The 15,000-nt window shown below is 44.0% G+C and overlaps 1 protein-coding gene across 1 annotated transcript in view; it reads left to right on the forward strand.

The window, feature by feature from the left end:
- txk (TXK tyrosine kinase) overlaps positions 1-15,000 on the forward strand; it is a 30,186-nt gene that overhangs the window by 543 nt on the left and 14,643 nt on the right. The window contains exons 2-6 of the mRNA XM_083639798.1: positions 10,494-10,542; positions 12,250-12,331; positions 12,902-13,036; positions 13,245-13,309; positions 14,713-14,772. Coding sequence (XP_083495924.1) covers positions 10,494-10,542; positions 12,250-12,331; positions 12,902-13,036; positions 13,245-13,309; positions 14,713-14,772 — 391 coding nt within the window. The remainder of the gene's footprint in view (positions 1-10,493; positions 10,543-12,249; positions 12,332-12,901; positions 13,037-13,244; positions 13,310-14,712; positions 14,773-15,000) is intronic.

Genomic DNA, 15,000 nt, shown 5'->3' on the forward strand with positions numbered 1-15,000 from the left:
GAGACTAAGGTTCCTGAGGACAAACTCACTTAAGAAATTCTCGGCCAACTGGGACCCGTTTTTAGCCTACCTTATTGCGACGGGTGACTCGCCTGGCTGGTTTGGCAGGGACCCCTTGCATGGGACACCTTACTGTATGTGACTGGTAGCACGACATAATACTGAATGTCGATCATGTATGTTTTTTTTCTCTTTCTTTCTTTTCCTGTGTCTGAGCCAGTTTTGTTTTGTATGGTCTAAATATGGTTAAAAAAGTTGGAAATAAAATATTGAAAAAAAGAAAGAAAAAGGAAAACATAGTACTCAGATAATATAAGTGCAGGCCAGGGTATACTCCGCCATACTGCATGGTGACGCCAATGATAGCAGAGGCAGAACAGTACTTTGCAAGCTGTTTAGCTTTTTGGGCATCTCAAGTTCTTGAAGCTCTCTTACCACCAAGCTGTGCAAACAAACAAACACAGAAGTCTGCATGCACCTGTAACCAGCTCTGAGATGGTCTTTAGGAGTGGTTGGTATTTAATGACCTTGGTCATGAAGGCTTCCTCTGTGGTGCAGGGCAGGCTATCCATTCTTTCTTTGTGTAACCCGCATTGTTGTAGTCCCATCCGCAAAATGTGTCCGGGAGGCGGACCCTCTGGGAGGCTGAAGCCACAGACACTATGGGTTCTATTCATAGCTTTCAAGGGGCGTTACGTAAGTACAAGGAACGCCCCTTCTGGCGGTCAAAACTCAAAACAACAATGGCGCTGAACACTGACCAGACGCAGATGCATCAAAAAGCGGTCTTTTTTCCTCCAGTTTCCAGTCAGGAATATTTAAACGCAGCACAGCTCTGTTTCATTAGTGACATACTGACACGGTGAATCGATTGACTTTGCACCGTGACTCCAGTGTCTGCTTCATATTGGAAACGCGCAGCACAGCTCTGCCAGTAAAAAGCAGTTCCCTCGTAAGGGGACTGGTGTGGGTGTGGGTGTGTGTGTGTGAGTTTTCTTTCTCCGACGGCATTCTGTAAAAGCACAAGCCAGGCGTGTCTCCTCGTCGGTTAGTGCAACCGATAGCACAACAGGTATCCGGCATTTTCGCCTGGCTTGTGCTTTTACAGAATGCCGTCGGAGAAAGAAAACTCAGACAGGAGTAGGGTTGCCAACATTCCATCCCAGCAATACGGGACGGTCGGACCAACGGGGGGGGGGGGGGGGGGGGCAGGCAGACAGGTCGCAATATCAAAGGTAAGCTCAAGTAACGTTAACGGGGTATTTTAATCATTATTGTAACGTTACTTGAGCTTACCTTTGAGGAAATGTTGGCTGCAAAGACGTGTGTACAAACGGCTGAACAAACACTGCGTGAGAAACTAGTCGACTTGGCTGGCAGCGAATGAACAAGTTTGTTTTTTGACCGCCAGGTGGGCGTTCCCGGCAGCACGTAACGCCCCTTGAAAGCTATGAATAGTGTCTGTGTCTCTCGAGGTCTCTGGTTGTGAGCTGTACTCAGCGCCTCCAACCCGCCCATAACTTCCATTGAATTCATGCCCGGCAGGCCGCTTCACGCTTCACGCGCCACGCTTGGAAAATAGGACTGAATCCTGAACGATCATTTGGGCAAGGCGTGAGCGGGCCTTGAGCGGGCCTTGAGCGTGACACGTGCTCGGCTGCTGTGAACGCAGCTTGGCCTGTTAACAAGGACGCCAGAATGAAAGTTGGGGGTTCAGCGTAGGTCGAGCGTAGGTGTGAGCGTTGCTTCGGCGTATGGTGTGACCCTGCTGTAAAAGGGAGAAAAGGCCAGCAACTCAATAATGTCCTTTGGGCGTTTCATAGGTACAGCCAGCAACCGACTGGGCCTTATTTAATTAATAATTTAATAATTTCTATTTGTAAACTCTTTACTAGAAGTATGTATTTGCTATGTACATTTTCTGTATATATTTTGTAACTTTTTTGATGTCCTTATCTGTGCACGCTTACCTGGTAACTGATTGGATTATTGAATGTAGTTCTGGTTTGATTGTATTTATACGCCATTTCCGCCTGACTCGGCACAACGCTGATGAAGGCTACCTGCTGAAACGCGTACGTCGTTGCTGGCTGTACCTATTAACCCATTGATACCTGATGCAGCATTTGCGTGTATATCCCTCATTTGTGTGTGTATCCCTTTAATACCGCAAACCGCAGTCTTAAAGGGATTCACACACAAATGTTGCATCAGGTATCAATGGGTAAAATGCCTAAATGGCATTATTGAGTGCTGGCCTTTTCTCCCTTTGACGTTTCTACCTTTGGCGCTGCACCTTGATTTACTTTATTTTTGGAGTGCGCTCGCTAACTGCTGTTGTTTGACGTGAGCATGCCGTAACCCATGTAGCATTTCCCCCCGCAGCCGGAACCTAGTGCTGCCAGATAGTTTGTTTTCACATAACCATCAGGGAATGAGTCACTCGGCATATACCTTTTCAAAGGGCAGGCAGTTTCAAAAACCAGCTGGCAGGTGATTGGATGAACCATCTGCCTATCACGTCTATCACAGGCTCTCTCTCGCTGGCGTCACACCTAAAGCCCGCCCACAGGCAGGCTCCCCGAGGACATAACATATACGAGGGATCAGCCGAGCAGCATTTTGGTAAACAAACCGCGTCACTGGGTGGCAACGGCAATGGAACCCTATGGAGCCCAAGTGGCGCGAGGCGTGAGTGTCTGACTCTAGCCGGCTAACTCTGTTTACATTTTAAAAACTGTGACAGTTCACACAACTTTAACACGACATGCATATATTATACATCAAACTCTTGTGCTACTTCTGCTCTCGCTCAGAATGTCAAAATATAAGCGATGTGACGTATAGTTTTTGAGATATTAACGTTGGTTTGGCCACAACTCATACTATTAACTGCCGCGGGGTTCCGCATTTCTGGGTGGCAAGTGACGTCACGCTGATTCGTCCTATAAGAGAAGGAGCACAAAGTAACACATATATAAATATGAAACATAGCATAAAGAAACACACAAGAGCCAGAATATAAAGACGAATGAGAGGCAGAACGAGAGAAAACACAATGAAAGATAACAATAGCAATTGGCAGTGCAAGATACTGTATGTATGTGTGACATGAATGAAGAGATGTGTGACATGAATGAAGAGATGTGTGACACGATTGTTTCAGTGGCTGGTCTGTGGTGTGATGCAGACAATGAGGGAGCTGATGACTCCTGAGTCATAGCGAAGCAAATCTGAAGTTTTTAGTGTGGTGGGAAGGACCTGTAGTCTGGCTTTTACTGTCAATGTGACAATGTTCTCACAGTGTCCTAATTGCACCAGCAGAGGGAAGAAGTTTTAGTCCAGTCCAGTGGTGTTGCTATTGTTGTTGATGTTGTTGTTGATGATGATCTTGTTGTTGTTGTTGTTGTTGTTGTTGTTGTTGTTGTTGTTGTCGTCGTCGTCGTTGTTGTTGATGATGATGATGATGATGATTAGGGCTGTGGCGATTCACTTATCTCCCGATTCGATACTATCACGATTCTTGGGTGCCGATTCGATTTATATTGCGATTCTTAAGTATTGCGATTCTACGATTATTGCGATTCGATATTACGATTTATTGCGATTTTTGTTTATTTTTTTCTTTTCTTTTTTCAGTTTGTTTGCTTTTTTACACTAGATTAGAACATGGGAAAAGTTGAATCATACACTAGAGACTGTATATTATATATCATGAGTAGGGCTGGGCGATATAGTTAAAAACAGGGGCGGACTGGGATCATAATTCAGGCCGGGCATTAGATACCAAGCAGGCCAGGCCGATATGGGCCAACGCGCGTGAAATTTGGGCCGTTTGAAGCCAGATTTGGGCCGTGTGAAGTCCAATTTTACATTGAGATGCACCCACTTTAACCCTGAAGTGTAATTATTACTTCAGACTAACTAATAAAGTAATAAAACCACTAGTAAACCAGTAGGCGGCGCCTGGCCTGCTGTTCAGTGAGTGGCCTGACTGCAAGCACACACAAAAAAAAAAAAATATCGATTCTGGAATAAAAGATCGATCCAAAAAATCGTGACATTAAAAATCGCGATACTTAGGTGAATCGATTTTTTCCCCCACCCCTAATGATGATGTTGTTGATCTAAATCCAGAAGAGTTGGCTGGGCACCTGTGTTTGTAGGTGACTGTGTCCACCGTATGGGTGTTGTTGGCTTGATGGCGGTGGTGAGTGGGTCAGTCATAATGTCTTCTGAGACCCTCACAGTCCCAGAGTCAGAGCACGCTGCACACTCCAGTTCAGACCCAAAGATCATTTAGATCAGCCAATCTGAGCAGACCTCAAACCCAGCAAAGAGGGTGTGGAGTTAAGGAAGCGGCGCTCTGACTCCCTGCCCAGTGGGACCACCTTGCATCTCCTTATGTCCATGACGAAGCATCAACCCTATCCCTAACCAGGGTTGCCAACTCACACGTTTCTGGTGTGTGTGTGACACACTCTTTCAACTTCAATCTCACGCGCTCACTCTGCCCAAACTATTCTCACGCCAACTCACACTGACTGGCTGCTGCGGTCGCCACATGTCCTCCAGAGCAGCAGCAGCAGCAGCAGTCGCGCTGTGTGTCTCTCTCTCTCCCTCTCTCTCTTTCTCTCTCTCTCTCCCTCCCTCTCACATGCGCGTGTATAAACGACAGCGAGTGCAGTGAAAATACCCCCACAATTTTGATAGCAGAAAAATCTGTTCAGGATAGCCAGTGCCAGATCCATGTTTAAATGAACGTGCCTCCGTGCGTCCCGTGCGCTGCGCATGGAGAGGAGAGGAGGATTTCACTCTGTCCTGTCTGCTGATTATCAGTGTGACCAAACACGCCTGCATGCCTGCCATAGTGCCCAGAGCCAGATAAACACCCCCAGGGGCCCCTGGGCACTGAAGCTCCCAGGAGCCCCCCTACCCACTCTCTCGTCTAGACCCAGAATGTAGATACATAAAATGGTATGGGATGTCCAGGTACATTGAAGTCTGTTTTTCTAAGCTATTTTCAGAAAATAGTGCTTGCCATTCAATCGTCACACTGTCAAAATTGCACAAATCTCCAATTCTCCAATGCACTTTATTATTTTAGTTAAAGTAGTCACAGTGTTTCTTATTCTCTAGCCTCTGCATTTTGCTCTCAAAGTGCAACAGATTGATTGATTTACTTTAAAATGTATATAATGGGATAAATGGGATATATCAAAATCTCACTCCAGCCAGATACCCAAATTTGCCAACCCTGCCCTAACATCTTTGTCATCATTCAGCATATCAGAAAGTGAAATATCTGCATTGCTGGTATAAATTTACAACTACAGCGACTACTATCTAACAGAAGATAGCTGGTTGTGAGTCTAGTATGTAGCCAACAGTCATTGTTGTGTAAGTTCACACTTCACAAGAGCTAGCTCAAAGTTCAGCTCACACAGATTAATGAACTAGTTCACGTTCATAGTTCACAATTTGGAATTTTGAACTAAGTTCACAGTCCCAAGATTCAAGATTCAATAGTTTATTGCCATATCAAAGAATTGATTGGAATTTGTCTTGGCGTGTGCTCATAACAGACAAACAGAAACAACCACAATGACAACAACCACGCATTCACAGGGCAATATGACTGCACATATATGAAATATATATATAAAAAGAAACAGTAAAAACAACAGTAAACAGATGATGCATGTTTGGCAATATTGCTATACTGTAGTGTGGCACCTCTGTAACTTATTGAAAATGGGTTATTGGTAGTGAGACAGTATGGTGGGTGAACGTGATCTTGTATTATGGGAATGTATGTTGGATTTATTTTTTACAGTCTAGAGTTATGATGGTGAATTGGAGAATTCAGCAACAGTCATAACAGCTATGCAAATCTGCAGCAAAGTGATAACCTTAGTGGTATTTGCAGCCTGCCAGCAGTACAAGGAGTAAAAAACAAAGTGATTCCCTATGAAAGATGACATTTTAACTCCTTTAATATCTCTATGAGCGTATTCAGTATGCCTTGATCCCTCAGTTACACAAATTACTTTTACCTCTACGATTCATTTATTTTATTAGACCTTTATTCAAGCAGATAAGTCAATTGAGAACTACTTCTCAATTACAATGATGACCTCTGACCTGGCCAAGAGGCAGAAACAAGAGGCAAGTCGGTTCTAAACATTAAAACATATAGATATATCTCGTACAATAAACATGAGACACACTTAGAACACATAGCAGTAGACAGAAATGTAGAAGAACTAACCGGTGAAGAACTATCACTTGAAATGAGTTAAATGAGGGCGACTGAATGGAGGTGAGGAGTTTTACCATTTTTGCAGCTCCTTCCGTCACTATGAGCAGCTAACTGGAAACAGTGACCATATGAGCAGCTAACTGGAAACAGTGACCATATGAGCAGCTAACTGAAAACAGTGACCATATGAGCAGCTAACTCAAAACAGTGACCATATGAACAACTAACTGGAAACAGTGATATGAGCGGCTAACTGGAAACAGTGACCATATGAGCGGCTAACTGGAAACAGTGACCATATGAACAGCTAACTGGAAACAGTGACCATATGAGCAGCTAACTGGAAACAGTGACCATATGAGCAGCTAACTGGAAACAGTGACCATATGAACAGCTAACTGGAAACAGTGACCATATGAGCAGCTAACTGGAAACAGTGACCATATGAACAGCTAACTGGAAACAGTGACCATATGAGCAGCTAACTGGAAACAGTGACCATATGAGCTGCTAACTGGAAACAGTGACCATAGAGCAGCTAACTGGAAACAGTGACCATATGAGCTGCTAACTGGAAACAGTGACCATATGAGCAGCTAATTGGAAACAGTGACCATATGAGCAGCTAATGGGAAACAGTGACCATATGAGCAGCTAATTGGAAACAGTGACCATATGAGCGGCTAACTGGAAACAGTGACCATATGAGAAGCTAATTGGAAACAGTGACCATATGAGCTGCTAACTGGAAACAGTGACCATATGAGCTGCTAACTGGAAACAGTGACCATATGAGCTGCTAACTGGAAACAGTGACCATATGAGCTGCTAACTGGAAACAGTGACCATATGAGCTGCTAACTGGAAACAGTGACCATATGAGCTGCTAACTGGAAACAGTGACCATATGAGCTGCTAATTGGAAACAGTGACATACAGTATGAGCAGCTAATTGGAAACAGTGACATACAGTATGAGCAGCTAATTGGAAACAGTGACCATATGAGCAGCTAACTGGAAACAGTGACCATATGAGCAGCTAACTGGAAACAGTGACCATATGAGCAGCTAACTGAAAACAGTGACCATATGAGCAGCTAACTGAAAACAGTGACCATATGAGCAGCTAACTGGAAACAGTGACCATATGAGCAGCTAACTGAAAACAGTGACCATATGAGCTGCTAATTGGAAACAGTGACATACAGTATGAGCAGCTAATTGGAAACAGTGACATACAGTATGAGCAGCTAATTGGAAACAGTGACCATATGAGCAGCTAACTGGAAACAGTGACCATATGAGCAGCTAACTGGAAACAGTGACCATATGAGCTGCTAATTGGAAACAGTGACATACAGTATGAGCAGCTAATTGGAAACAGTGACATACAGTATGAGCAGCTAATTGGAAACAGTGACCATATGAGCAGCTAACTGGAAACAGTGACCATATGAGCAGCTAACTGGAAACAGTGACCATATGAGCAGCTAACTGAAAACAGTGACCATATGAGCAGCTAACTGAAAACAGTGACCATATGAGCAGCTAACTGGAAACAGTGACCATATGAGCAGCTAACTGAAAACAGTGACCATATGAGCAGCTAATTGGAAACAGTGACCATATGAGCTGCTAACTGGAAACATTGACCATATGAGCAGCTAACTGGAAACAGTGACCATATGAGCAGCTAATAGGCTACATGCACAACTTCTTTACTTCCTGAAATTAGTACAGCTTCTTTATTTCCTGTCCTACACTATTGGATGAACTGATTAATCAGGTGTGCCTGATCATTGTTGTGACTGCAGCACACCTGACATTAATCAGTTCATCCAATAGTGATGACAGGAAATAAAGAAGCTGTACTAATTTCAGGAAGTAGTGGAGTTGTGCATGTAGCCCATTGGAAACAGTGACCATATGAGCAGCTAACTGGAAACAGTGACCATATGAACAGCTAACTGGAAACAGTGACCATATGAGCGGCTAACTGGAAACAGTGACCATATGAGCGGCTAACTGGAAACAGTGACCATATGAGCAGCTAACTGGAAACAGTGACCATATGAGCAGCTAACTGGAAACAGTGACCATATGAGCAGCTAACTGGAAACAGTGACCATATGAACAGCTAACTGGAAACAGTGACCATATGAACAGCTAATTGGAAACAGTGACCATATGAGCAGCTAACTGGAAACAGTGACCATATGAGCAGTTAACTGGAAACAGTGACCATATGAGCAGCTAACTGGAAACAGTGACCATATGAACAGCTAACTGGAAACAGTGACCATATGAGCAGCTAATTGGAAACAGTGACCATATGAGCAGCTAACTGGAAACAGTGACCATATGAGCAGCTAACTGGAAACAGTGACCATATGAACAGCTAACTGGAAACAGTGACCATATGAGCAGCTAACTGGAAACAGTGACCATATGAACAGCTAACTGGAAACAGTGACCATATGAACAGCTAACTGGAAACAGTGACCATATGAACAGCTAACTGGAAACAGTGACCATATGAACAGCTAACTGGAAACAGTGACCATATGAACAGCTAACTGGAAACAGTGACCATATGAACAGCTAACTGGAAACAGTGACCATATGAGCAGCTAACTGGAAACAGTGACCATATGAACAGCTAACTGGAAACAGTGACCATATGAACAGCTAACTGGAAACAGTGACCATATGAGCAGCTAACTGGAAACAGTGACCATAGGCTACGAAATAATTTGCCAGAATGTAAATTGCAGTTACCTGCAAGACATACGCAAGTCATAAGTGACTGTGTGCTGGTTATGAGTGTGTGTGTGTGTGTGTGTGTGTGTGTGTGTGTGTGGGCGCGCGGACCCAGACACACACAGGAAATTGCCATTCTCTTGAAATTTCACCCTCTCTTACTCTCTCATTCTCTCTCTCTCTCACACACACGCACGCACGCACGCACACACACACACACACACACACACACACACACACACACACACACGCACACACACACACACACACACACACACACACACACACACACAGAGTGTGTCACTTCTTTGAATTGAGAAGGAAACAATGTTTCCTGACAAAGACCTCCTACTCAAAACCACAGCGAGGCAATGAGACAAAAATAGACAGAGAAAGGATGAGAGAGTGAGCGAGGCAGCGTCAGTCGTCTTTGGTACAGGTTAGAGAAACCCGGTCAGCAGAGTAAAATGTCATTGATGTCTGCTAAACACGTACAACAACCTCAACGTACATTTGAAACAAAACGGCAGTTACTGTCATTTGAAAACCTCCACCGCCTTCCCACGCAAAGAAAAATAAGACAAAAAACAGCTTTTACAGTTAGGGCTCAAATAACAAAAAGGTTAAATGCGACTTCTGGTTGAAATGTAGACGGCTCTCCCTCCACCCCGACCACAGCGCCCATACTGGCCATGCTATTTCAATAGCAGACTCTCTAACGTAGATATACACAAATCAAATGTGATACTAGGACCCTCTCGTAAACGAGATGCTGCATCTCAAGGGGCTTATCCTCAGACAAAATAAAAATTTCTATATATATATTATATATATATATATATATAGGGCGCTGTCGCCTCACAGTCAGAAGGTCCTGAGTTCGATTCTCGCCTGGAACACTGTGAGCGCTGTGGTTGTGTTCCCCCCATATCTTCAGTGCCTATCTCGTCGTAAGGGCCTTTCTCTCTGTGTGGAGTTTGCATGTTCACCCCGTGCTCCCCCAGGGGGTTCCTCCGTATATAACCCCCCCACTAAAAACATGCCGAAGATCAGATCGTCATCGTCATCCGACCAGTGACGCCAACATCCGAAGTTGGTCCCCGGGCGCTGTACGAGAAAGCGACCACTGCTCCTGGCCTGCCCCCCGGAGGAAAGGACATGCCTGGATGGGTTAAATGCAGAGGACACTTTTCACCGGCCACCGTCAGCATGAGTGTGTTGTGGCCGCATGCATGTATTGTGGTGTTCGTGTGACAATAAAAGACGGGCTTGTCCGTTACGAGAGTTTTTTATTATATGCAGCGGATATTTGGTTCAGAAAGATACAACATTTTATTCTGGTGAGCAGGCTGGGGTAGAAGGATGCTGCTCGTAGGATGAAAGGAAGAGAAAGAGAATAGAGACGTTTCTTGCAAAAAGCAAAGAAAGCAACAAAGTGATAACTCTTCTTGGTCTTCTCTCTTTCCTGCAGATGACTCCTCCCATGCTTTCTTCTGTTGTTGCTGTGCCATGCAGAGCAGGTACAGTATGACACCCGGTGCCAACGTGGGGTTCGAGGACACCTGTGGGTCTTCTGATCGGACCCCCATGCAACAGTTTTTAATTGTAATTTCCTAGGAGTAACGTACAGTGTTGGGGGTAACGCATTGGAAAAGTAGCATACAGTATTACAGTTAATATATCACTTTATTATATAATAGGATTTCAGTTATATTACTTTGTCAAGTAACACAAGTTACAAAGTGAGTTACTTTTTTTTTTTTTTTTAATCAAAGCACATTATCTAAATAAAGATACAATCATTTCCTAATCAAATTGTGTGTTTTTATGCAAATAACCACTATAGATGACAATTACAAAGCATACCGCTGTTATTTTGGTGAAAGTGATGCAAAAGTAGTGCAATAAGTAACAAGTTTCTAATTATTCAACTAATAGTATATTACATTTAGAAAGTAACCCAACACTGGCAACGTAGTAATTGATTGCACTCCACCTTTAACACCGTTAGATAGGTGTGACCAAGTCAACTTTGCTCAAGTCCCACATCAGTCTCAAGTCACGTCCCAACTCTACAGTCAATGTAGATTACCAAGTCAGGTCCAACTCATTCATGTCAAGTCGTCTGAAGTTTTAAGGGACAAGTCAGAGTCAAGTGTCAAGTCACCAGAACCGAATACCTTTTTGACATAAAAAGGCCCACTAGTACATGTGTTTCTGTTACCCAGGAAAGCAGCAGGGGGCAGTAGCAGCAGCAGCATCACCTTTTAAACGTTTATATATCGCACTCTCAACCCGCGTTTCTCCACGGCTGCGGGCTGTCTCTTCCCCCTCCCTTTTCCCTTCTTCTCTCACGGCTGCCCAGGTGCAGTGTCAGGCTAGCCAAAGCAAAATGGAAACTCCCGGGTAAAAATGTCAAACTAATGTCATTTAAGCAAGTAAATAGCCTCACTGATGCACGTTGGAGGAGAAAAAGGTGTTTCAACAAACGAAGCAGCAAACATTATATCAAAATGCTCATTTTGATGTAAAGATGACATAATACTGAAACTGTGGCTGTAAAGCATTACTCAAAATCTTAATGTTACAACAAGGGTTTTATTTTGAAAGAGCTAAAGCGGACGACATACTTACATTCTGCGTGACTTGATGCAGTCTATGCGCCTGGGCTGCGTGGGGTGCACTCGTGCATGAGAGATGCTTTTTTTTCTCTGCATATTCTGTCAATGTAAACAAATTAACTGTTAAGAAAGTAAAATTTCAGCCTGTGGGAATCACTTAATCACTGACTCATGCTGGAAAAGGGGTGGCAAATCAATAGGAGGAGAAGCAGGGTTGGGAAAGGATGCGTTGGACAACCGCCAAGATTGATATCGCCATGGCGTGCAGAGCCGTCACGTAAAAACCCATGTCACTTACAGGGTCGCTCTATCGGCTAAACAGCCTGGCTTGGCAGCTTTTAGAGTGAAGAAAATGCCATTAGTGTGTGGATATTAGAGGGATTATATATATATATATATATATATATATATATATAATATATATATATATATATATATATATATATATATATATATATATATAATATATATATATATATATATATATATATATATATATATATATATATATATATATATGATTGATAAAGTGATTGATTGATTGTTTGATTGATTCATTAATTTAATTATTGATTGGTTGGTTGATTGGCTGATTGGCTGTCACAGGGAGATCAGCACCCGCATGGAGCTGGAAGGACGCACGTCTCTCTGCTTCCAGACCCGACGCCATCCTGGACACGCCTTCAGGGTATAGGCCTATGTGTGTGTGTGTGTGTGTGTGTGTGTTTGTGTGTGTGTGTGTGTGTGTGTGTTTGTGTGTGTGTGAGGGAGGGAGGGAGGGAGGAAGAGTTGTTGCACTCTTCTCTAGATTAATTTTCCATTTGCTAGTGGACCCGTGGAAGTTAGACCCCCCTGGGAGTTAGACATCCCCTGACATTTTCAAAAAGCAGCTAAAGACTCATACAGTTTGGCCTTTCTTAGCCTCTTCTGTGTCTCTGTGTTTTTATTTGTGTCTTGCTTGTGTTTTTTTTTACTATTCATTGTACTTGTTTTAACTGTAAAGTTAAAAGTTAAGTTAAGTTTAAAGTAAAGCATTTTGTGACTTTGCTCTGTGAAAGGGGCTATATAAATAAACTTTACTTACTTAGCCTACTTCAATCTATCAAATGAATAGTCTCTCTCTCTCTCCCCTCCCCCTCTCCCTCCTCCCTCTCTGTCTTTCTGTCTCTCTCCCTCCTCCCTCTCTCTCCCTCCCCACTCTCTGTCTTTCTGTCTCTCTCCCTCTACCCCCCCCCCCCCCTCCCCCTCCCTCTCTCAGGTGGAGCGGTCGAGGAGAAGGCTCCCCCCTCCCCCTCCTGAGGGTGATGTGGATGGCGAAGGCTCCGGGTTGCTAACGGTCGTCGCCATGTACGACTTCACCGCCAAGGAGGACACGGACCTCACACTCCACCAGGTACACACACACACACACACACACACACACACACACACACACACACACACACACACACACACACACACACACACACACACTCACACACACACACACACACACACACACAGACACACACACGCACACGCACACGCACACGCACGCACGCACAACAAACACACAGAGAAGTGATTATGACATGATACGTACAACAGTATATGTCTGACAGGGGGAAGAATACATCATCCTCCATAAGCAGGACCAGCTGTGGTGGAGAGTGCAGGACAGCCATGGGTGAGTGCAAATTAACTGTTCAAGTTCGGGTTTGGTAATCTATTCACGGGTTTCCTGGTGAGACCGTGGGCGCTTCCATGACACCGTCCCTCCCTGTTTCCAGCTGCCGGTTGCCTGTTTCCGCCCAGGACCGTTCATAGCGAAAGAGATCCTAATAATTGTTGTGACTTTGTACCTACCTATGTCTAATGGAGCCCCCCAGCATAATCATTTCACACGTGTATATAATTGTACAGCGGAGTGACAATATCTTGAATCTTGAAAGAGAGAGACCGCTAAAGCTACGTTCAATGACCAAATAATAAGAGTTCCGGTTTGGACGTTTAGCCTTCAAAACAAAAGCGGCCGCTATGCAACCACATACTATTTTGAGCCATTTCGGCTAAAATAAGCCCGTACAGTACGAGCGAATTGACATTCACCTCGTTTTTTGTAAAATATCGCCGCTATGCATCCACACAACGTTACTATTTTTAGCCATTTCGGATAAAATAAGCCAAACGTTCCCACTCTTTGACAGCGGTGCGCACCTACTTGCTAGTGAAAAAAATGTAAACAGGAAGTCGACAACCGGCAACTCGACTCTCTACTGCCCACTGGTGAATGCATTGCTTAACATGATACCAACGTGAAAGATGCGTGGAAGTATGTTGGCAGTGGCGATAATACTGTATAATACAATACTGTTTAATGTTAGCATTTCAGCTAATGCTATTGTAAACTATATCCAGGATGCTGTAAGGACAGCATCCGACCCTAGCTACGGCCCCTTTTAAATAACGCCCTCCCCCCTTTCCTGACCACCCACCATCCCACCATCCACATACACCTAGGCCCTCCCCCTACCCATGGACATGTAGCTTTGATTTCAAAGGTGGAGGGGACACATTTTGTAAAGGCCCACATTCTCAGGCCCAAGGCGATGGCTTTTTTCCCCCCTTTTTTTCCCGTTTTTTCTAAAATTGTGGCAGTTTGAAGCCAGATGTCGACGAATATCACATTTTAAATTAACATTAGGATTAGACTGCTGTCATTATTCAGTTTTAACCATCAAATTTGCACCTTCGGGTAAATATTGTATATTTATATTTAGAGATTTCTGTCAATGATTTGTGCTGTTATTTTGATTAGTTTAGTGACTCACCTCTACACTGCTGCCACTTAGTAAGAGATGTGATTGGACCAGCAGTGTCACTTCTACTGGGCCGGTCGCTGGGAGATGGGGCGGGCCGCATGGTCCTAGTGCCTGCCGCTTCTCAGTTTTTTAACATAACTTTACTGGACAGATTTGTGTAAACATCCATTCCTTGTCATTATCCTCTCCTTCTTCTCCTCCTATTATTTCAATGCAGTTTGTATTCTTTTTCTGAGATTTTGATTGTCTTGTTTCTGCTGTGAATCAGGAATAAAGGCTTCATCCCCAGTAACTATGTGACAGAGAAGAACAGAATCGAGGCAAACCGGTGAGTTCGAGCCTCTTGATAGCATAAAGCTATTAAACTTGACGCTGCCAGATGGTTTGTTTTCACATAGCCATCTGGGAATAAGTCGCTTGGGAAACCGTTTATAGGGGCCCTATAAAAAAATTACCTGGCAGGTGATTGGATGAACCATCTGTCTATCACGGGCTCGCTCTCGCTGGCGTCACACCAAAGCCCGCCCATATAGCTGCCTCATAGGACGCTGATTGG

The sequence above is a fragment of the Poromitra crassiceps genome (assembly GCF_964638095.1).
Source record: "Poromitra crassiceps genome assembly, chromosome: 7".
NCBI lineage: Eukaryota > Metazoa > Chordata > Actinopteri > Beryciformes > Melamphaidae > Poromitra > Poromitra crassiceps.